The sequence below is a fragment of the Embiotoca jacksoni genome, unplaced genomic scaffold (assembly GCF_022577435.1).
Source record: "Embiotoca jacksoni isolate LCO1_2020_lvr unplaced genomic scaffold, fEmbJac1.0.p SCAF_12, whole genome shotgun sequence".
Classification (NCBI taxonomy): domain Eukaryota; kingdom Metazoa; phylum Chordata; class Actinopteri; family Embiotocidae; genus Embiotoca; species Embiotoca jacksoni.
Window position 1 is genome coordinate 7,877,468 of NW_027185252.1, and position 24,671 is coordinate 7,902,138.

Here is a 24,671-nt window from a genome sequence, read left to right on the forward strand (position 1 = left end):
CATATGATTTCCGCTTGACCTGTGCGCGTATAAAATGAAGAATGTAGGCACCATAAACGATAGTGTATGGGGGTTGACAGAAAGTAACAAGGAGAAATGATAGTAAGTGACACACTGAGGTCGGATGATGTTTCTCTCCGGGGCATCGGAGGCAGCTTGTGGTCAGTGACTGATGGGAAATGGACAGCACCCCTCCAAAAGGAGATACTTTGATGACACTGATGTACTTCAGGTATCCGTATTGTGGATTGTACCTGATCACTCTGCTGCAGTCGAGTGAAAGGTGACTCTATTGCTATAGACTCCATGTGAGAGTCTCAAGTGCTCAAAGATGACTGGAATCAATTTCCTCCCTCTGACATACAGTATGATCTTCATATCTCTGAAGAGTTTTCATTTTCTTTTATGACTTGGCGATGGTAACCTTATCAGTTATGCTTCCAGATGTATTCCTTCTTTTTACCACACATTGCTTTTTTTTTTTTTTTTTTTTTTTTTTTACCACCCATTGCTTTTTTTTTTTTTTTTTTTACCACCTATTGCTTTTTTTATTTTTATTTTTTACTAGCACTGCTTTTTACTACCATAGAGTCTTAAAAAGTCTACAGAAATGATAAGAGAATTTTGATAAAAATGAAAGGCTGCAGGTGCAAAACAAGGATAAAAAAAAAAAAGAAAAAAAAAAGCTTTGGTGCAAAGCCGCAAACCGTTTTAAACTTCTAATGAAAGTACACTGCTGCTTGGGTGTGAAACGTTGTAATTTGTGCCGAGGCTATATCACTGTTATTATTTTCCTTCGGTTGTGAACGGAGCAGCGTCAACCACCGAGGCTAACAGCAGTGAGGCACGGCAGAGCAGTCAAAGAATGAACTGTTTCATAGCTGCTGGCCTACACGTCCGGAATATTTAACACCATAAAATGATTCCCACACTAAACATATTTTTCCTCGTAACCGTACAACGAGCATGATGTCATATTCCCTCTGCTCCCTTTAAAGGGAATAGTTTGTCAAGTCAGTGGGAGGGAACATGCTCTCATTTACAGTACAGTAAGAGTGAGCCCTGAGCATGAATTCAGGCCAATTGCCTAACTTCTCTTTGGGTACGGTCAGCTGGTCTACTGCAGGCTCGCCTTGTCCATCTTGTGTAAAATTAGCCTCCAGCGTCCAGATCCTCTCCACATATTGCACCTCAGAGGCTGTTTGTTGTAATTAATGCTCCAAGCTTATGCAGCTAAACATTAGACTGCTGTTAATGTGAAATGTGTGGCTAAAGGAGCGCATGAATTCTTTATTACCCAAACAAAGGGGCACAGAATATTTCTGGGCACCAGATGAAGATGGCACAAGCTCAAAATGCCTGGAGGTAACATCAGCACCACTAACAAGCAGTGAACCATAAGCTCTTTATATCGCAAGCTGTTTGTAAAATTTGCCCTTGATGGCTGAGCACTGAATACGCACCCGATCAATGCGGTAACTGATGCGAACTAGTGGGAACGCTCCCTCAACTTCAAGCGCTCTCTGCATTAAGAGGGACGTTAATCAACTTTCAAAGGTTCAACTGATAACTTAGACTATTTAACACTCGTATTCTTAGTTTTCATTTTGATTTCATTGTTTCTGTCAGCGGTGTCAATTCAATTATGAGGGCGAGTCCCCCAATTGGAGGGTTTAGTGTGACTGTTCAGCAGCTGACTGGGTTGGCTGGATGGTTCTTGTCTTTTAATGGGTTGATGAAAAAAATTAAAAATGAAAGAAAACATGTTTTTATATTACGTACAGTGTTTTGTTGCTGTACTATTCAATATTTCCTCGATTCATGTCTCCGATAAAAAAAAATTGCATAAAGTATAATTTACAGTTGATGTGAGTAAAAAAAAAAAAAAAAAAAGTAAAAAATCTGAAATCACTTTGTAGCATCAATAAGTAGCCAGTTAATGCTTCTTAAAACAGTTTCCAGCAAGCCAACGGCACCAGTAAGAGTCAAACCTGGAACATATCCAAGTATATTCTACAGAGCTTTATGTCAACATTATCCTTCAAATAGTGCAGGGATACGAAAAGAACCACCTAATACCGGAATTATCCTCCAGCTGACAAGATTTTCTAAACTCAATCACTACAAACAAAAAAATGAAAATTGCCACACAGGAAATGGTTTCTTTTGCACAATTTTCCACAACAAAACAACAAGAGGCAGTTTAACCTTCTCCAATGTTGATCTGCATACTGAAGCAGATAGTGTAGATAGCAAGTGCGTGCAGAAGTGTCATTAAAATTTGTGAGAAAGAAGTTCCAAACAACCTCCGGAAATAGTTTTTGTACGCCTTCCCAGATCCGAGATGCTTTTTTTGGCTTTTGTTGTTTCAGTATTTCCATCCATAACAAGCTACAAACCGGAACTAATGGGAGACTAGGGATCTTCAAGAGAGGTGGTCCATTATTATTCATTGAAAAAGAGTAAACAAATGCATAAATGTTAATGTCAGAGGGTTCCTATCTGTCCAATTAATCTACGGTGGTTCCCCTGGGCAGCCTCATTGTTCAGCCATACTTTTTTGTCTTCAGGGGAAATATGCAATTAAGAGCTGAGCAGAAAAGACATTAAAGATGTCTTTCATTTTTCTTGCTTTTTATTTTTTGTCTAACGCTGTCATTGCTTTCAACCCCCCCCCCCCCCAAAAAAAAAACAACAAAAAACAAAACATGAAATAACTGCTGCATATCACCATGAATCAGATCCTGCTCTTCCACATTTTGAAATCCTAAAAGTTGACATGCAGACAACTTGAAACTTCAAGATGAAATGATCCCTCGTGCTGCATAAGACAACTGCTTTATTCCAACACATTGCTGCTCCAGTGACTGAACATGTCCCAGACCATCATCTCTCTGGTCCCAGACCATTCTTCCCCTCCACTTAAAAAATGTCTCTCGTCATTAAACCCTCTCTTTACACATTCTTGGATGCTGCGCTGATTCTCCAATAAGATAATAGCATACAATCTGTCATTCTCCAGCCCATTACCCTGCAAACATGGTGGAGATGGAAACTTTCAGTTGGCACTGCTGTATCAGTTAAAACACAAGGATCAGGGTGAGCGAGCTGCCACTGAGGCTGACGCAGTGTAGCGCGAGTCATCATGCTTGCTGCGTATTGAGTGGGAGATGTCAATTATTTGACGGGCTGTGGGTGGTAAAACAACAAAGTGCTCTTAAGTTAATCAGAGCTCGGATTTTGGGCTGTAGTTGTTCACCGATACCCATCGAGAGTGTGAGCAGCGTGGAGCATGTCAGTGTCTACAATACATTTACTGCTGACCACAGGATATAGAAGTCATAACGCCACCGGTCTCTGAGCAAGGTCTATAAACGGGTTACAAAAGCCGTCGCTTAACTCGAGGAGTCCAAGCTCTGCAGTATATCTTAAAAGATGTGAGGGAGAAATAACCTGAAAGGAGAAACTGAGTTTAAAACAACTTTGGTCTTATTTTTGTAGGTTTGGCCGTCCTCTCTGTTGGTTATAACAACATTAAAGTGACAAAGTTCATTTTCTAAACCTAAAAAGTTTGTGGATTTAGCTACAATCTTTCATTAATTTCAAGTATTCAGCTTAATTTTCTGGTCTGTATTTTTCAGACCACTTCACCTGACTTTAAGTGTCTTTACTTGAAATTATTGATTAAACTAAGTTTCTGTGGAAGCTTGTTCAGTATGTTAGAAGACTTCCCAACCTGCATTCTATGAGAGTTCAAATTCCAGAGACCTTTTTTTTCAGTTTGAAGAAAATATACGTGATGGAGACGTGTTGTATGTCTTATAAAGGAAAGTCATGGTTGTTTCTTTTCAGTGTTGTGATATCAACGTTTTTCATTCAACTTAAAATAACCATTTTATTGAGCTTTTTCAGGTACAGTAACTTAGTTGGGTTTACGTTTTCAAAATTCATAATATATTTTTGAACAAATTCTTCAACCAAAGTTTGGTTCTCCCACATTTTTAAGGCAAATGTTTTTAAATTAAACCATCTTTCATTTTTACATCTAAACAAGATACTTGTTTTACATCTGTCTGATCATTTGACCGCTTGTGTTTTTTTCTCTGTCAAACATATTATGATTTACATTTAGCTAGATGAGTAAAACATTGTCATAATCAATAAAGAAGTATCAGAACTAAAGTTGTAATAAAGTGGAATTATCTTTAAGAATCCACTTGTAGCAGTTTGAAAAAAAAAACCACATTTCACAATTAAAGTCAACAATAAATATCAACAATAACTGTGTCATTTTTGTATATTTCCTGTGCCTTTTCCCCCCCAAAAAAGATCATTATCACTTTCAGTAATCATTTACAGATTTTTTTTCTAAACAAATAAGCAGCAGTATGTTACTGCATTTTTCCCACAGGTTTCTTTGTTTAGCTAACTGTGCTGCTGTCGTTGTGTTATCGAATTCAACATGGACCATTGCTGGGAAAAAAAAAATAAAAAGAAGAAGTCACCATAATGTAAATCTTTACACGTTAAGGTGTTAAATGTTAGGTTTAGGTTAGGCAAGTAGTCGTGACGACCAGGAGGAAGGTATGTCTCCAGGAAATGAATGCGAGTCTGTCGCGAAGTGACGGACGCATGACTGTGTATGTGCAGGATGTTTGTTAACACGTCCGGTCCTTTGAACCCGACTGCCCTCTTTTCGCTAATAAAGCCTTCTGTCAAGTTGTGCCAGATTTCTGATATGCACACAGTATGATATGTGCATGGTGACGTGTGTGTGTGTGTGTGTGTGTGTGTGTGTGTGTGTGTGTGTGTGTTATCTTTACCTGACACATATAGGTGATAAGAGAAGCAGACTACAATCTGAATGGATCTCAAAACTACATGATAACTCCAATCTAAATTACTCCGGCTCAGCATCAGCACAAATCTCAATAATCCCTGTAAGCGGTATCATACATCACCTGTATGAGCAGAAGGCACGGTGAGCGCTACTGGTGGCATTAACCACATCAGATAAACACCAGAGAGAGTGTGAAACAGCTGCGGAGCAGTGCTGTCTCGGGCTGATCTGTCTTTATTTCTCAAGGGTCCACTACAATTGACCCATTCTCCGCGCAATGCTGAGATATAGAGGAGGACATGAATCATACGTGAAGCAATTTCTGCTTTGAAAAGGATTTCACATTGAAGCTTTTATGGCTAAGGCGTTTGGAAGGTTGTGTGTGAAACGTGAATACGGTCCTCTTCACTGCAGACTGATTCGCCGCCCAAGGAATTATAATATGATGATAAACTGCACTCTCATGGCTGCACCCTGTCATAGACAAATGTATGGAAGTGCATGATAATGTTCAGATTAAACATGCATTTTATTATCCTGAGAAATCTGTGTACAGCGAGGTAATGCAATCACTCACGCAGCACAGTCTCTAGGTTGTCTTTCCCTGCTGATGCAGATAAATGATGCCCGGGATAAATATGGATATTATGCATCATCAACATCTGTAGCCCCACTCCACCTTATCAAAAACTCCCACGCAAATAATCGATTTTCTGCCCACCTACACCAAGGCAACAGTTAATTCCACTGCCGCCACACTGAGTCTATCAGAGTCTAATGTAAAATAAAAAGGAGAGCTGCAGCCTTTTTTTTTTTTTTTTTTTTTAAGGAATTTGTGAACAAGGCTGCAAATGCATCACCAGTGTGCTCCTCATTTGGAGGCTCTCAGAAACAAGAGAGCAAAATCGCTTACGTTCGCAGGATCCTAATGTTCTCCTCGCTAGCACCCTTGACAGATTGACCCACTCTCTGTTCACTGTACGTGAGCTTAAAAGCTGCTGGGAGATGTTCCACTCTGTTCTCCCGCATGAATGAGAAATGAACACGTATAGTATAGTACGAGAGAAAGTAATGCAAAACGCAACCCAACCATATGGGCTTAGTGCCGTGACAACACTCTCGCCATCCTCTCTGCTGCGGTAGACCCCTAAAAATAGGTCTGTAGCAAGAAACAAATAGATGATGCCATGTGCTGACATACTGTATTAATGCATTAAATGGTTTCACTGAAAGCACAATTACAGCGATAACTGGCACACGTACAATTTTGGCAAATTATTCCCGACTTAATCCCCATCACGACAACAACAGTTTTAGGATGTAGTATTGTAATAAACAGACTCTAATAAACGATACTTTTTTTGTTGTTGATTTTATACACTTTATTAATCCCCGAGGGGAAATTTCTTCGCATGCAGTATCTAAATATAAAGTTAGAAGTATGAGATTTTCTTTAACTTGTCTTTATCTTTAACTGTCACTTTGTCGAAAAACTACCATGACACTGGCCTCCCCCACACATTTTTATGTCTGGAAAATCAATCACACTTTTAGGGGAAAAGGGAGGCAAGGAGAGAAAGTGAACCCAAGATAGGGCGAGACCTAAAGAGCAAAAAAAAAAAACAAAAAAAAAAACCCCCTAAAGCTATGAGCGAGACTTTGAGCCAGTTTGGCTCTGATCCCACTGGTCAAAAAACTACCACTCTAATCTTTTCCTCAAGCAACACCTGATACTACACTCTCTCCCTCTCTCCCTCTTTCTGCATCTCTTTTACTTATTGTCCTTCAGGACTGGGCAACTTTCCCCAAGGGCGTGCTGCATTATCCACAAACGCCTTGGCCAACTAATTAAACATGGCAGGAGGCAAAAATGCAATTACTATGTGCTCTGAGCTTAACAGAAACTACAACTACAATGTCATCAGGGAAAAAGAGGTGGAATTCAGAATCAGATCGATTCTCAAACAGACAAGATGTGTGTTTTGGGATACTTGTCTCTGCAAACATGCATTTGGTGTGAAAGGTAAGCTGGAGCTGATCTGACTGCCAAAGTATTTTATTTTCCAGACTGAAACTGACAAAAAAGCCTGCAACATGTGAAGGACAAACAGTCACTGCAGTTAACCTGTAACAGCAAGGGAAATGGGCAGCTTGGCTCTGTCAAACATTAACATATTTAACCTTCCAGCACCCCTCAAGCTCAGAAAATAAAATCAAATTTGTTTAACCCTTTGAACCACTTGTCAAAGTGTTTAAAAGGAATGTTTCCTTCAAGAACAAATCCCAAATTACACCATTTATTGTAGCCAGAACCTGTAAAAATAAAGGTTTTTGTCAGACTATTTACATTTCCGACAGTCCTTGAACTCATCATTTGCACCAAATACTGTCATCAGGCAAAATAATCTGATCTGAGCATAAAATAGTGGTATTTCATCAAATTCACTCTATTCTACATTTCTCATTTAAAGTGTCACCAAAAATGTATCATTTACACAAACTAGACTCTCTCTCTCTCAAAAAAAATTCTGCAAACCTTGAATGACTCACCTGAGAACAACCGACACAACTGACAAATATTCAACACATTTTTGACTGAACTGCAAGCTGCAGCACAGACGAGATAGAACGGAGAACACAGAGTCAGGTCTGTTGAGCTTGAACTTTACATGTTACCTTATTTCATTATTTATGACATTTTAACCTTGTTATATTGCACAAAAGACAATTTTGAGTTTTCCCTACATCTAGCCATGATTGTGTTGTTGACACGGAGGTGCAGGATTTGCTGGTTCAGTGAAAAATCTCTGTGATAAGATATTCTTGTCAGCTCCTGGCTATTGTATCCGACAGAAATACTGTATGAGAGTAGGAACAATCTTCTCATCCAACTCTCGGCCTGAAAGCATACATCTCAAAATGTGGGGATATTCCTTTAAATGATTGAGGGGCCTCTCTTTTTTTATTTTTTTTTTCCACACAGTGCTGTTGGCAATCGAAGCCACGTTACATTCAATGTGCGAAACCATGTTGTAATCTGGACATCCGCTTTTATCTGCTGTACTGCATCATATCGGTAAATCAGAGAATACCTGGCACACATACTGAAGCGAAGTGCAGATAATACAAACACCTTGCGGGTGACTGGTGTTTAACGTTGTAATAATGCGTGAATTGATCGCGCCTAGTGCAACAAAATGTCTTGGCATCCACCGGAGAGTCACACGGCGACTTGGCATCCGAGTCCAAGTACACGTATTGGCACTAAAACAACGGCCCGAGGTCCAATGCACCCCCACCGGTGGCTTTGACAAGGTCTCTTGTTGCGTGGTGACAGAGAATCTGCTCAGTGCAAACATAAGCGTGCGCGCGTGCGCGTGTGTGTGTGTGTGTGTGTGTGTGTGCGTGTGTGTGTGTGTGTGTATGCGCGCGCAGGAGGAAGGGGTAGGAGGAGATAACAAGAGGAAGGGGAACAGAGAAACCTGAATAGAAACAGTGAGATGTGACAGAAGGAAGGAATCACAACAACGTGATCACACATCTGCAGGAACAGAGGAAGTGGGAGTGACGGAAGAGTCGCTGCGAGAGGCGGCAGAAGAAGAAGGCTGTCAAAGTGCTGTCAGGTAAAATTTGCTGCCGCTCAACATCCGGCATCCATCTAGTTTCTGACCTCGCTCAGTTCATTAGGTCAGCACATGTTTATTTAGACTGCATGGAAACCCATTATTACTGACTCGTTACACATGCAAAATTCCCTTTACAAGCCGTCGGAGCTGACAGCCAAACAAGCGGGCGGCCAATTCTCCTCCGCGTAAATAGTGTGGCTGAAAAACAACAGAGCCACACACAATTCAACTTACCTCGTTCTCTTGACAGATCCAATTAAAGAGCAAAAGAAACTGCGCTCTCGCTTTGTGTGGCCTACGATTCTCCTCATTGAATAGACTTGGTAATAATACACCACCTGTCTGTGGTGCTGCACATCGAGAGAAATCTTGGCATTGTCAGCTGTGTTTTTGAAATGGAGTGCATCTTCTTTCCCATGGAAAACACACTGAGGATGTTGCTATGGGGATTTTTTTTTTTTTTTTTTTTTTTTTTGTGTCAAAAACATAATGATGTTGTTTAGAGGTGGCCATGTGTTTCAAAAGGGTTCTTTCCTCTTTTCTTTCCTGCCACAGAAGAATGAAAGGAAATGTTCTCACTGGGAAATGCATGGTCTTGTGCAGAGAGCATTGGTGTACGAAAATATCCACCTTATTGTGTTTCAAGGAGAAAAGCTGAAAAAAGGATATATCCATGAAAGAAACCATAGTTGAATAGAATGGAAGTGTATTGTCTACCTACATTCAGTAATATTAACCCACATGTACAAAATAATAATAAAATATGCTTCTTTACAATGTAAAAAAAAAAAAAAGAAAAGAATATCATTGAGGCTATGTATTTGCACAAAAACTGTGTTTGCAGTTCAGTTCTTCACATTATGGGACATTTTAATGTAATTGTATTCACTGTGGAATGTAATCTGAAGCATTCTTCGGAAACTGCTTGGAAAAGGGCCGGCACTTTAGCAGGTGATTGGATGAACCAACTATCTATCAGAGACTAACTTCACTCAAACAGATTGCTGTTCTTGGCGATGCCACTGGACTAGAACTGCCTCAAAAGAAAACTCTATATTAATATACTGTATCAATCGCGATCAGAGAGGTTGGCCTTCCTAACACTGCCTAATACAAATATCAATTGTCTGACAATATTAATAAATAAGATAAAATAAAGTAAAGTTGGCCTCATTAGGAGCAGGCGACTTACTACTGACCCCGACAAGGTTGGTGCTTATACCACAAAAGGTCCCAGGGAGGTAACAACAGCACGCAAACACACACTGGGATCTTGGTGCCCCAGACAGTGCTATTGAAGTCTTTAATCAAGACTAATGTGGAATGTCCCATACGACCACCATTAATCATTTGAAGCTGGCCAACTGTGCCATTGATCAATGCTGTACTTCAAAGGAGCCGCTGCTGGCAACAGTCTGCACGTCTGTCCAGCTCTGTTCGCACTGTACAACACCTCCAGCCTTAGATATTGTATATGTATATATCACTGCCAGTGCTCTTAAGAAAATGGGCAAACATACTCTCCATTTAACAAATTTAAGCGAGCAATTTTGAATTGACTGGCAAATGGAAAACAATATGTAAATATGGCATATGAAAGAGGCTGATCTAAGTCACGTTGCAATGTGCTGCTCAGGTACAGAGCTGACAAAAAGCCTCAATCAGAACTAACAGAGTGCCAAAGTACGAACTCTTACTCTGAACTGACTTCTTGCTCGCCAACGTTCCCTAACAGGAACATTTTTGAACTGAGCTTTGCAGAGAGCTGTGATGACGGTCCTAATGGTGCAAAAGTGAAAGTGAAAAGTCTGCGACATAAACAAGCAGCTTGCTCACCCATGCTACATTTTTGTATTCAGAGAGTCTGATCCTCGTGGCCGGTGAGGACACAGAAGAGATGGCCTCCACCGCCGAGGGAAATCAAATTCAGTTCAAGCTCAGCCGTTTGTGCAATAAACACTAAATTTACAAGGAGTACAAAAAGAAAAGAGACTCAGACTCCACATTCAAACTCACCGTCTGGACCTCAGCTGCATCTCTGCCTGATATAGACCTCTCTCTAGGCTTGAAAAGGTTATCTGGGGCACACACACACACACACACACACACACACACTGGACCCCCACTGATTTCTTTTCCTAGTAGATCTGTACTTGTCTCGCTGTAGCCAAGTTCTCCTGGGAGAGTGCCAAGCGGCTAACAAACAGGTTATTAATTGGATCTGGTAGTGTGTTTGTATTGGTGAGGACTGAGATCATTTCACACTGGCCTTGGAACAGGTGTGATCTACAGCGGTGCCAAATGGGCTAACTGCATGGGCTCAGCAGATTTAAGAAAAAAAAAAAGAAAAAAAAGGATGAGCCTACACAGAAAACCTGCCATATGTCAGCACCAACATGCACCACTTCCGAAGCTCTAGAGTTCTCTGCAGTCAGTTTTAACCACCTCCAAGAGCACCCACACTGATTGGTTGCCCCCCCCCCCCCACCTTTCCCCCCCATCCTGATTCCACAGTGCATCGCTTGTGTTCCTCCACTCCTGGTTGCATTGATTCTTCCAAACGAAGCAAAGCTTACGTTGAGTTTAATATCCAAACACTGAAAAATAGAAAATGACAGGTGCATCGGAGATCATTTCAGGCAAGTCCTGGAAATGTATGTTCAGAATGGTCATGATTTGGATGAGACTCGAAAGGCCTCTTGGGTCTGAACAACTGCTTGGCTCGTTCGTAGCGACGGCTTTAATTGCTGTCACTAAACAGGACATATGTGTTATGATTAGCCTAAAACAGGCATATCTTGAATTACTGATCAAGCCCGGTATCAGAGCCAATCATGGAAAAAGCTTGAAAAGCTCCTTTAAAAACAAACCTATTTCTGACATGCAGCCCCTGCAGCGTTAAACACAAACTGCAGCGTGGCATAAAAAACAAGACGTTGCTACGAGGAATATCCAGGCGCGAGAAGAAATCTGCACTGACAGCGAGCAACAGCAAGTGAAGCCAGAAAGGCGACTTTGGGTAGGAAAACAAATTTGTACCACACCTCTGTAATGGGCAGATATTTTGAGTAGGAACATATACACATTGGAAGGGGGATGTCATGTCATGTCAAATATTGCTATAAGAAAAAAGAAAAAAAATCAATAAACTAAAGGCTTCTCTACGTTTTGAACATTTTCTGTCTTGCGCCCTCATCTTTCTTTGTGCCCCAGACGGAACGGATGCGACCTCGACACAACAGACACACGACGAGGTCAGAGACCACCTGTTCTGGGTTGGCTGAACTAGTGAAGCGATATCAGAGGACACATCTGGCCTGACGGCGAGCAGGCCGGATGGGAAATGCAGCGTGCTCCCAGGCTGGTGACAGCCGTTGACGGATGACTCACAGCTGATGCTGAGGTCGCTAGAGGTCACATGGCGAACAAGGAACTGGAGGGGTTAGTCGGGACAGTGTTTTTCTGGGGAGGGTGTAAATTCTGGACAGGGGTTTTATATTTATTGAATTTTTTTTTTTTTTTTTTTTTTTTAAGTCTGTTTGGCAAGTAACTTGAATTTTGTTAGTGAGGGTTGGCAGAGTACCCCGAGTAATTTAGCGAGGGGAAATAAAACAGGGGAGGGGTGTATATTCAAGTTATTTGTTCACCTGCTCACATAATAGACCATTTGTTGAAATCACCTCTTAAAACTCTTTCTGCTTGTTTTATTCCTTTCATAGTTGTTGGCTATCAAATGTAAAATCGAGAATACATATGTGCATCAATGTTAGTTGATGTCACAGTTATTGTTCTTCATTTTCAAACTCTCACACGGCTCTGCACTTTGAATCTCGGAGGTTGTTTGAGTTTGCTCTAGATTTCCCAGTGACGGAGGTCTGGCTCGTTGCGGATCAAGTCCATCAATTCAGGGTCAATATTTGTATCCCAAGGCGGCAGGGCAAAAATATTATGTCTCCACTCCCTCTGAATAAGAAATATTGGCAGAAACAAGACCCGAATCAGCGATGCCATCACGCTTGTGAGATTGTACATTTTCCCTGGACATGTAACCTGGCCTTTCTTCTGGCCTTACAGCAGACTTTCTTCTCGCTGTATATTCCCACTCTATATGACACAGTTTGTGTGTGAGTATGTGTGTATCTTCATATTTATGAACTCCACATGATCCCTCTCGTTTCACAGTTCACGGTGTTATTCTCTGCCTTATAGAGCAGGAATGAGAGGAGAGGGAGAGCAAAGAAGGGGAGGACAAGCATGTCCTCAGAGCTTTCTTCTGCCTTATTTTTTTATCAGCTTCCATCTCTCGGCCCTTCAGAGAGACTGAACCATAAAAGAGTCCAATCACTATGGGACATATTACTTTCACTATCCTTGAATACACTATATCATAACCCAGACTCATATAAATTCTCCTCTTGCATATATAACTCAAACCAGCTATACTGGCTTTATCTATTGGCTCGATGTGTGATTAACATAATAAATATCTAGTTTCCTTTGTCTCACAATGAGTACGGAAAGAGAATTCAAATTAATCATAGGGAAACTCACTCATTTTTCTCCAGCAACAGGATGAGCTGTTCACCTTCTGCAGATACCAGCAGCTGGAGTGACGCAGGGTAACTCTGAAACACAAAAAGGTATTAGGAGTGTTGAGGCGGAGCCCGGATTTCACCCATCCTGCCTGTGAATCAGCATTTGTGTGAAGCTTCACACACCTTACTTTGAAACACAGGCTGCACGCAAGGCAGGATGTGGCAAGGCATACTGTGAGAGGAACAGGAAGACAGCTTCCACATCCTTCACTTCCCAAGTCGGTGCACGACACAAAAGAGGGCACGCTGAACCAATTTACCCTTTTTGATGCATGCCGTCATAAAGTGATACCCCTTAAGGCTCTGAAGAAACCAAATCCATTCAGTGTATTTACAATAAATTCTATGAACAAGAAAACAGTCATGTTTAGCATGTTTTGAACGTGGATAGTTTTCACAAACAGAGTAACGGAACAAGACGGACACCTGCAACTCCTCTGCAAGGTGACCAAAGTCACAGCACCCTGCTGTTGTGTGGAAAACTGCTTGCTATGTGTCCAATGACGTGATGGGAAAAGCCAATCACTGACTCACTTCTTTATTAAAACAAAAGGCCATTAAAAATAATTGCTACAGAAGAGGATAATATCTGCAAAATTGATCCTAAATACTGAATATTTCCTTGTATTTCGGGCTAAACCTGAAACATAAGTTCGGTACAATAAGTTTCTTTTGCAGAAAAACTGTATTTCAATTCAGGAACAACTGTGATGACTGTGTAATGTGAATGTTTTGCTGTCACTGATTCATTGCTGCAAGAAGCCAGAAAATGATGGTGATGCAGGATATTTTGCTCACAATGTCAAATATCATTGAGAGATTTAAGCCTCTATCAGATCTCAAAATGGCAATTCCCCCAACATGTAGCTCCAAGACAACTCTACACTTTTGAGAAAATAGTTGTGATCAGAGTGAAGCAGTGTTCTTGCAGCAGGACAGAAGCAAAGTCTTTTCACGCTTGAGACCAATGGTTTCATCAGAACAAAGAAAAAGAAAAAAAAGAACTCGTGTATCACAGCCGGCAGAGAGAAATGTTCAGACATGTGCACAGTGAGGAACAGACACAGGTTTATCTATCATCGGTTGACATTTCAGATGCACTGTGTGCTTTTTCAGTAACATTTCTTGGGACTCCTGACCGATGCCTTTGGGCCAATACTTTGCAAGCCGGTCTGCAGCTCTGTCAGTGTGTGTGTGTGTGTGTGTGTGTGTGTGTGTGTGTGTGTGTGTGTGTGCGCGCGCGTGTGCGTGCGTGCGTGCGTATGGAGAGTCTGTGTCACGTCGCCCATCCAGCAAAGACAGCAAGTAATGATTCTGCAATACTTTACGACTCCTTGATAAACTTCTATTGGCTCGTGAAGCTGCTCTATAAATCTGTTATCCTTTAAGCCTTACTGCAATCTCTGATAAGAGAATCACCAGCTGCCCCTGTGGTCAGTTTAATTTGGGAAGGGTTAATTTGTAGATAGCCTACTGTAAAACTGTTGTATCTCCTTAACAAAATTGTCTAAGGTCAGCGGTAGCTTAAGGGAGAGTGTGCCTAACGCAGTTTAAAATGGGCGCATAATTAACTCCATAAAGCTTTAAGTTTCATTCCCCGTGTGACATGTTTGTGATGTTCATGTAATTAACATCACTGGCCTTCTCCTACTGAATGACTTACAGAGAGGAGCATAAGGCTGTACAAAAAAAACAAAAAGAAAAACAAACAGCTCACTCTCAGATGGTGACTTCCCTGCACCAGGAAAAATGTTTGATTGCTCCGGGAGTTCTCAACACCTACGCATTTCCCTCCTCTGGAAAAGTTTCCTTAAGTTGTGGTGGGGGGATGCCGAATTTTAAACATACTCTTTGGCAGCAGGGTAAGTGGGACAGACGGCCTGAGAACACAAATGTAGAGGGATTTGAATGGATGCGTGTTTTAATCTATCTAACCAAATTACACAATCTGTTCTGGGGTGACTTTAAGTGGCCCAAGTCTCTCTCAGACTATCAGCTTCCAAAAAAAGCTGAGTTGCAGGAGTACTTGTACGTCATTCATGTACAGAGGAAGCTTCTATGCAACAAACAAAAGAGGATGTATTCAAAAATAAAGGAGAGGGAGTAAAGGAGGAGGAAAAACCACAACAAGGAACATAACAGGGAGGAAACCGAGCAAAAAAAAAAAAAGAAAAAAAAAAAAAAGGGGGCTTTCTCCTGAAAGAAATCGAGCATGCAGGCAGCAGAGGAGGGAAACGCATACTGCGGTTATGTCAAACAAAAAGCCAGACCTCTTTACTTGGCTGAGTTCTTGGACGCACACTGGCATCGGCTCAGTTTCCGTCTAAGCCATCTTATTACCTATAAGCTAGTGCTGCTAAATAATGTGGTATTTACCCCGGCTGTGAGCTGGCTGAGAGGTCTGCGCTCTTTGCCCCTCAGCACCAGAGGAACGGTGGTCCCGTGGCGTTGTGGTTTGGCTGCTTCCCCGTGCTGGTCAGCCTTGTCTGGACTGCTTCCTGTGAAAAGATCGTCAGTGCCGATTACTTGAATGATAGAACTTAGCATCACACTACGAACATCACAGCATGCGGACGAAGGGGTCAGCAACGTGGGTCAAATGCTGCTCCGTCATATCCTCAACAATTCAAGGACACCAATAACGCAACAAAAGGCGGGAAAGCCTCAGACACATGGCATTATTAAAGATTGTGGGCAGTGTTGCTGGGAAAGAGTAAAAAGTTCTCTCTTGTTCCTGTGATTAGATGTGCAGCCCCCCCCCCCCCTCCCCGAAGGACCTCTGCAACAGGACCACAGCCACACACAGAGCATCAATAATAGATGCTCCCACGCACTTTATGAGTAACTCAGCTTCTGCAATATCTCCACATGGGAATGTTGTTTAAAAAAAAAACAAAAAAACTGGCAGGATGAAATTGTCCTTCCCACCTCTTCTATTTGTTTCAAATTTTTCATATAGTGGGTCAGAAACGGCCACTGCAGTGGGCTGTTTCCTCCTCCTACCCAATTTCTCTCAAACACATCATTTCACTCCTCTTTTAAACTCTCACTGTAGTTAAAGTATCAAAGTTAGAAGCCAGTTATGCTGATTAGCTCAAAAAAACAAAAGAAAAAGACTTTCCATTTGGGAGGAAAACAGTAAGGGCAGTATATATAGCATAAGCACAAGATGAAGCATACTAAACCGTATCAGTGCTTCAAGCTGAATGTGGGAATCATCGTCACCCCCCCCCCCCCCCCCCCGGCTCTCTTCTCCCACAGACGACTGAGGCTGTCCCTAATGCTCCCATGGCCTCACTGAGCATGTCTGTATTGTAGCAGGCCCAGCAGGTTTCCTGTGAAGCCCAATGAATGTTACAAACCCATGGAGGAGCTGTGGAGTACAGAGAACGTTAGATGGGTAGGAGGGAGGTTGTTTGAGGTTTCACACTCCCGCCACCACCAAAGCAAAGACTCAGAGCAAGCGCTCCGTCTCCATTTACTGTACGTCTAAAGTCTAAGCCTGTTCCCTTAATCCCAGGAGATATGCAGTTAAAGCATCAGTGCGTCTGCATGTGCAACATCACACAGGGTACAGCGAGAGTTCAGTAGTACACCGAGCAGCGATACTACAATCCGACACATGTTGTTTACTCTTCCCCTCGCCTGGAGGCGTCTTCATTTCCAAGCACTTTTGTCTCTTGAAAGTCTGATGCTTCTTATATGTGAAGATGAAACTTGGCGCTGGCTCCTTTTCCATCATAACTGCATTTCTTACAACTTCAAACAGTCTGTGACGGCGGCTGCCCCGTACTCTCAGCGTGGGCCAGACTCCCCATTTATTCACACTGCATAATAAGCTAACAAGGGCATAAAAGGGACCTCCTGCATTTAATGGGATATTTGAACATGTGCCGACGGTAGTTTGTTGGTTTTAGTGGTGCATGAAAACCACGTCAGACAGACTGAGCAGCATGGGTGAGACCACAGGCCGCGGTGCGAGTGCCATTAAAAAAGAGCCATAAAAAGGAAAGTCAGGCTGACGTCTCGTTAATAAAAGACTTTGACACTTCCACTGGTGTCTCTCTGACAAATAACTCGCATCTCTCGGAATGACTTTGCGCTCATTAAGCGGCACAAATTCAAAGAGGAGACAACAAGCCGGGTTGAGCTCAAAATACACAACGCTGTACGATGTGTTTTCTGACCGCGTCTGAGCGCAAAAAGTGTTTATAGTTGTTCGGAGAAGTGTGGTGGAAAAGCCTGCCGACACACGAGGCGGTAAAAAGTAATGAAATGTACAAATAGGGATAACGGTGTTCACTTTCAGATAATCTTTCCTTGAGGGCATTCATCCTGTTACACTTGTTTCGACATACAAAGACAGGCACAAGATGATGTGTGAAGTCGGAAAAAAAACGACAGCTTGAGAGAGAAGTTCAAATATGTGCTTGTTCGATGTTGGACGCAGCCTCTCTAATTCGGGGCTTTCAGATGCTGTTTGATGTTCTGACAAGCACTTTGTTTGAAGCATGCTGACCCCTTTAATATCTGAATTAATGAGTATGTGTACTCTGTGTGTGTGTGTGTGTGTTTGTCAAGCTTTATGTGTGTACTGGGCCTCAGTACGCAACATCTGTCGCCGCTACCCAAAAAGAAGCATTCCTCTTCAAACAGCAAAGAAATATGACATTCATCGTCATTCTCATGGGCTTTATGCTCTTTGGGAACCTTTTAAATTCAAACTAAAAGTTGGCTTATCCCACATGTTTTCTGGGGAGTATCATGATTGCTACACGGACCACAGTTGTACCCCAATATTGGACACAAGGGAGAATCAGCTGCGGGTCAAACATCTAAAAAAACAAAAACCCACAAGTTCTGTTTGGCAGCTTAAAAAACTCGTCCCCTTCACTCTCTCTTTAAATAACCTCACAAACCAGATCACTTTTAGAGCTAACTCCATTTTCAGGATCCAACAAAGACCTTTTTTTCTTTTTCTTGCCATTCCACCCCAAACTTTATAACAGATTATTAAGCAGCAATTATGAACTCTTCACTGGACAGAGAAATGATACAGCCAACAACATGAACAAACAAAAATGCCGGCTGCTGGACTCGTTACATACACTTAGTATTTTACCTACTGCATTAAAAGAGGTTTCCGGATGACTTTCACATTCATTTGTACATTTATTTATCTTTCTGGTACATTGTGCACTGATTTTAAGCAAAACAACCTGTAGACAGATAATATGATAATACATCATAGATAATATGTTAAAAAGTGCACAAGTGCAGCATTATCTGCGCTCCCTTTAGACTAAACTAGAAACAGAATACGCTGCTTTTCACTCCCACCTAAAACTGAACCCGCTTAATCAGCAAAGTTATCATGTAGTGCATCTCTTGAGATGTAAAAGAGAATAAACAATGAACGCAAGGTCAAAGCAGGTGGATGAAGGACACGAGGTAAAGTGTAGGCGAGTTGTTCGGGGAGTACAAAAGAGAACGAACATCGCGGTGGGACTTCAAAGACCTTTTGCAATCCGATTCGACAAAAACAATATTTGCCTACAAACTGTGTAATATGCTGTGCTATATTTTATGTAAAATAAATTATACCACACTTAACATAATTATGTAAACTACTAAGGAATAAACTGACAATAAACAATTTCCTGAAGCACATGTTGACATTAAAAAGCTTACTTGTCCGACCAATAGTCCACAACTCAAAGAAAGCGAGTTTACTATTATAATGGAGCAAGAAATCCACCCAAGATTTACAGTTTAAAAGATGAGAGTGGTGTAAAAATAACAGAATAAATGACTACAGCTAATCAATCGGTGAATCATTTCAGCTGCAATATGACATGATTGCAAAAATTGTGGACTACTTTGATTTAAAACGCTCAAAATCAGGTCCTTTATGCTGCAAACTGCCAGATAGCCACGGTCTTAGCTGCTCTTAACCACACCTGGTCCCAGCAGCTCTCAACTGAGGTCAAAAATAAAAGCAAGAAAACACAACGGTGCCCTGGAGACATGACTTCAGATATTTCTCAACATGGAGAACAGAGCTTTAATACCAGCGGATCAAAGGATAAGAACTCTGATTATGGATTTGATAATGGTGAGGATTTAATAGTCAATATCTGTGCGGCAGCAGCAAAACCAACCCACCAAGCCTCCATCTGCAAATGCCCTCAAAAGGGTGAATCTTGGCCAACGGTGACTCACTACAGAGCCTCTTTTAGATGAGAAAAAGGAAGATGAAGGTATCATGAATTTACCGAGGGACAAATGTAAGCTTTAGAACAAGATCTCGTGCCAAACCGCTGATAAGCAGCACACAGCAGAGGTGAGCTCAACTGTTGCAATTGGATTCGATGGAAATCTGGATGTAACCCAGAACCATTTGTGGGAGTGCCTGTAGTATTGATCATCTATATTGATCATAAAATAGCAACATATTGAGCCAAGCTAAAAAAAAAAACTAAAAAAACCCCCCGCAGAGACATGAGATAGGTGGTGTCATTAGTGGGAGCAGGTTGTTTTATGAAATGTTTTATTCATTCACTGCCATGTTCACAAAGCGGAGATGAAATAATAAGGAGCACCTCAGGGTACATGAGTAGGTAACATTTCTGGCAATGTTTGCGACGCCATAGTGAAGCTAGTGCTGGTGCAGCTATCATAGAACATCCACATGATCAGCTTTACGAAAGTATTGTTCATTGAAGGGATATTTATTGATCAATATTCTATGATGGTGCAGCATTTTTAACCAGCCGTTAGCTTACCTTAGCATAAAGAGTGGAAACGGAGGGAAACACTAGCCCAGAGTCTGAAAAAAAAAAAAAAAAAAAAAAGAAAAAAGAAGTGTACCAGCACCTCGCCAGCTCTCCTTTTATATGTTGTTTGATTAACCTGAGCAAAAACTGAAAAATTTAAAGGTTTTGGTTTGACAGAGTGTCACGTGCACTATTTCTTGGCCGTGACTTCATGTGGTCTTGTCGTCACCACCTTAGACATTTGTGTACCGTGCACAGCCAAGTCAAACATCTCCCTTCCAAAACCACACCATGTCACCAAACTTAGGGTTTCTCTACAGAATAAACAAATGAGATAGGACGTGCTCATTCGTGAGTTTGGTGGATTTTTATGACGATCGGGCAAAGCCAGGCTTTTTCGCATGCTTCAAGGTTTTGTGCTAATTACCATCTGGCTGTAACTAACGGGTGTAACGAACAGACATGAGAGTGGTATCAAATAGAGATGAGACATGATGTTTGAATATTCGAATAGTTCAAATTTTTTTTTTTATTTATTTTTTTTTTACATCGATTAGTAGACGCGACTTTCATTCTTCTTCGTTTCCCGTTTTTACCGGTGCCTGGTTGTAATGTTACATAATAATATTAATAATAATAATATTTTGTCTTGAAATGCCCAACCCATGTATCAAACCCTTATGTCCAACTCTTGGCATGAAAGTGAGTCATTCTATTTCCTAACATTTTTAACTCTTCCTTTGGGAAAATTCAACACTTTTACATTCATTAGCTTGAACTAGAACTACATAGGATTACATAGATGTCTATCCAATCCCAACTTGGAAATGAAACTAACAGCCATTAACAGTCAGCAAAAATTGCCTTTGGTCAGGTTATCAGTCAATAGGAAACAGCATACTATATCAATAATATCAGAAATCCTGCTTTTCTACACGGCACCCACAGTCCCGTAGGTTGCACATGGAATAGGCATAAACAAGAATAAGATGAAAAACACAAGCAGAGTGAGATTCAGTAAAGATCTCAGCATCTCTGACTTTTTCTTACTTCTGCATCCAGTGCTACAGGTTTTAGATTATCTTACAGAAGAAATCGGAGGATTAAAGACGCTAAACTGTTTTTGATCTTTTAGGTCAAAGTGGATCTAAGTACCTCTACAAACACCGTACTTGAGCTTTCTATACGCATCCAATTACTGATTCCATGTGAAAACACCACTCACCTAAATATGGCAACGGATTCTACACCTACATTGAGCCCTCGGAAATAAAGAGGCCTTAACAAAGAGAATGGGGAATGAGCTCGCTTTGAAACGGAGCGGCGCATGACCGCGTTCACAGAGTCGTTCCTCGAAGTCAAATCGACACCTTGCTACTCATGCAACATAAATGAAACAGTGATACCAGAGGTCGTCCTGGCGTTTAAATAATTAGCAGAAGTCAGAGTCACTCAGACAAGTAGTAAGACATCAACCTAATCTTAAGGACTGCCTGCCATATTAAAGGTTATTACAGTAGATCTGTGACAGTGTGTCGTCACAGTGTAAAACTCAGCGCTGCTGCTTGGGGTTCCTTTCACCACACTCTTCCTTTCAGCACATCAAAGAGAGCATTTTACAATTCCTCGAGTTAAAAAGCTTCTGATGAATCCTTTTTCTAAACAGTAAAATGAAAAGCCCTGCTGCTGACACAGTTCTTTAATATAAACGTTCCTAGACTAATAAAAGACATACAAAAGTAGTAATGGCATTGTTTAAAAAAAAAAAAAAAAAAAAAAAAAAAAAAAAGCAGTAGAGCTGCAGCTCTCTGAAGTGCTTGCTACTTTGTTGCATATGAATTGATGTTTCATGCTAGAAGCAACTTCAAAGAAGAGGCTGAGAATATGTCATCCAGTGAGCAAATGTGCAGGCTTCTCTTTTACACAGACACTAAATGTACATGTGTATTTTTTTTTTATCTCCGTGTTTCATCTCTTCAGAATAATGGCCTGCTGATACGACACTGGTTCACGTTGTCCAGCAGAAACAAACATTTCACATTTGTTTTCCTTTAGCTTTTAGGTGTCTTTTAGGCCTCAGCAACTTTTTCTTTTGTGCACTGCATTAACAGCACACTCTGAAAACAACCATATTCAGTATACATCCTGTCTGCTTTGAATAAACTCCAGAACTGCAATCAGTGTGTATTATGGATCTGGGAAATGGTGTTTGTGTTTATCATGTTCACCATCAGAGTTTAGCGGGATAGCAGGCTATATAAGTAAAATTGAATTGAATTAACATTTGCCAGTTAGCTCTAAAAACAAAGTACAACTGAGGCTGATGAGAACCTAATTAGTTTTGTAAGTAATCATTATCCCAAATGTTTGTGTATGTTATAGAATCAGAAGAACATTTTCAGGAGAAAAAAAAAAAAATCGGGGGATTTTCATATTCATCTGAAAACCATGAACAGGATTTTATTTCCAGTCCATCTTGTTGCTGGCTCATGATGTAGATGTTGTTCCACAGGATGACCAACTTTGGCCTGATGTTGTCCGAGAGGAAAAGGCATGGCATCACTAAGTTCACGAGCGTTTATCTTCTAAGCACCATCTGTGCCACATTTGATGGCAATCAATGAAAATTCCATCAGGACATTTCATATAAAACCAAAAATGTCAACCTCATGGTAGGATATGAGAAAAAGTCTGGATGTTTTGTCCTCTGGGGACCTTGACTGTTTGCACAAATCATGAAACGCGTAGTTGTTGATGTACGTGATTCTGGACCAAAGTGGTGACCAACAAACCGACTGAGAGAACAACAAACCAGGAGCGTCACCCAGGAGCCATTCTCCTACCATGGCTAAAAAAAAAACAACAACAACAACCTCCGGATCAAATGAAGTCATTTTGCTGTTTCATTGGAGAGTAAATTCTTTTCTGTCTAAACCTTCCACTTCACCAATACCGTTGTTTTCTACCGACATGACATTCTTACTCTACCCAAAATGATCATTATTTCCTCTCTGCAACCTGGCACCTCCAACTGCTGAGTTAAAAATAAAAGGGACACGATTTGACAACGAGGAACAACATCATGAGCTCCTCTTGCACAGTGGGACAGACCACGCTGAGAGAGAAAGAGAGGCTGAGAGGCGCGCGCAGGAAAACAAAGAGTCCCGCAACCTTTCGCAGGGGTTGAGAACGTGAGTGTTCCTTCGTTGGCTCATTTCAGCTGTCCCTCCTTCCATCAGTTCCCACATCGCTCACTTTCCCTGTGATGACACACCGGAGTAATTACTGCTGAAGTTGAGAAGGTGTTAATCCTGGATGTGGGACCTCCCAGATCCTTTCAAAACAGAACACCCCATTACTGGCCTGATAGCGCAATCATCGGCTCACGGTGAAATAATGGTAATACGAGATTTCCCAGGGTGGGTTAGGGAGATTTACTTGCGTGTCCCGTTTCCCATCCTGTGGGAGCAACAGTGGAAAAGCCAATTCCCCTCTTGTCTTGCGCAGATTTGGGCATTATGTTTCAGGGCTATGGGGGATTTGAGCTCGGAGGATTTGGGGATTAACAGGAATTTATCACGCGCCTGGTCACCTCGCAGCCAATCATAGGGGAAGACGCGGTTCGGCGAAATATGGGTTTTCAGCCGTGCCAGCAGCATGGGTGGCGATGTCCACCACTGGGTCAGTCAACCACTTTGGTCCTATCTCAATAACCACAGGGCGGATTGACATGGAATTCTGTAGACATGGTTAATGGTCTCCAGAGGATGCTTTCTACTGACTTTCATGATCATTATTTGCCTCCCCACGTTAGCATTTCGCTCAAAGCACCGCTTCACAGAGCTGCTAGCATGGCTTGTTTGTATTTATGTCACTATATCGATCCAGAATATGCAATTATATGGTAAATAATACAGAATGTTCCCTCCCCATTTACTAAATTGAAACAAACAAAAAAAAAAACAAGCAAAACAACAAGTATGATTCTTTCCATAACACACGTGAGGAATAATGAGCCGCAAATGCTGCAGGCAAAACGCAATCAACCTCCGCCTCTGAGGTCTTTCTTTAAAGAATAAAAAAAGGTGTTCACCTCAGATAATACTCTCAAAATAGTTTCTATTCTCTCCGTCCAAACCTTCCACGATATTAAAAGGCAGATGTTTGAAAACCATGTCTGGATCTAATCAACATCTCAAGGTAAATACACAGACACATAGGTGTTGTGACCTTTCTGTTGTGAAATTATTGATGTAGGGCACCCTGGTGGATCAGCCCGCTGTGCAACTACCCGAGTCTGAAATTCGAATTGTTGCATCAGCCCACTTTCTTGTTCCTTCCTCACTCTCATCCAAGCGAAACCTAATATTTCTTGTGAAGGGTGGTCTGTCAGAAGGAAAAGAAACAAATAAGCAGCCGCTGTCCTTAAGAATTTATACGCTCGCAAGCTCTCTTGCGAGACTCAAAATACTCCCTTATTTATTGGGCTTCACCTCAGGCCACTCATTTATTTTACATGCGAGAGCTGCATGTTTGCACTTCTCCCCAAATCCACAATCTGCCTTCATTCGAGAATACCTATCAACAGCTTGCTGTTCGCAGATAAGTTGTGACAGGAGTGACTCCGTGTTCCCATCCGACTCTACATCTATTCATTATTCCTTTCTTGCTCTGTCTGCTCGGCTATAAAGTAATATCTTTTTCTTCATTGCAGAGAAAATTGCGCCACAAAAATATGCGAGCTTCACAGGAGGCTTCACACATTCGATCACTGCAGCAAAGGTAGGTGACTGCCTTCCCACCTGTCTCCACGTCTTTTTGGAATCTCTGAAAC

General features: G+C 41.4%; 1 protein-coding gene across 1 annotated transcript in view; it reads right to left on the reverse strand.

Annotated features, from left to right (window-relative positions):
• The window catches only part of adam12b (ADAM metallopeptidase domain 12b), a 79,663-nt gene that overhangs the window by 49,969 nt on the left and 5,023 nt on the right, over positions 1-24,671 (reverse strand). The window contains 2 exon segments of the mRNA XM_069144543.1: positions 13,018-13,091; positions 15,438-15,559. Coding sequence (XP_069000644.1) covers positions 13,018-13,091; positions 15,438-15,559 — 196 coding nt within the window.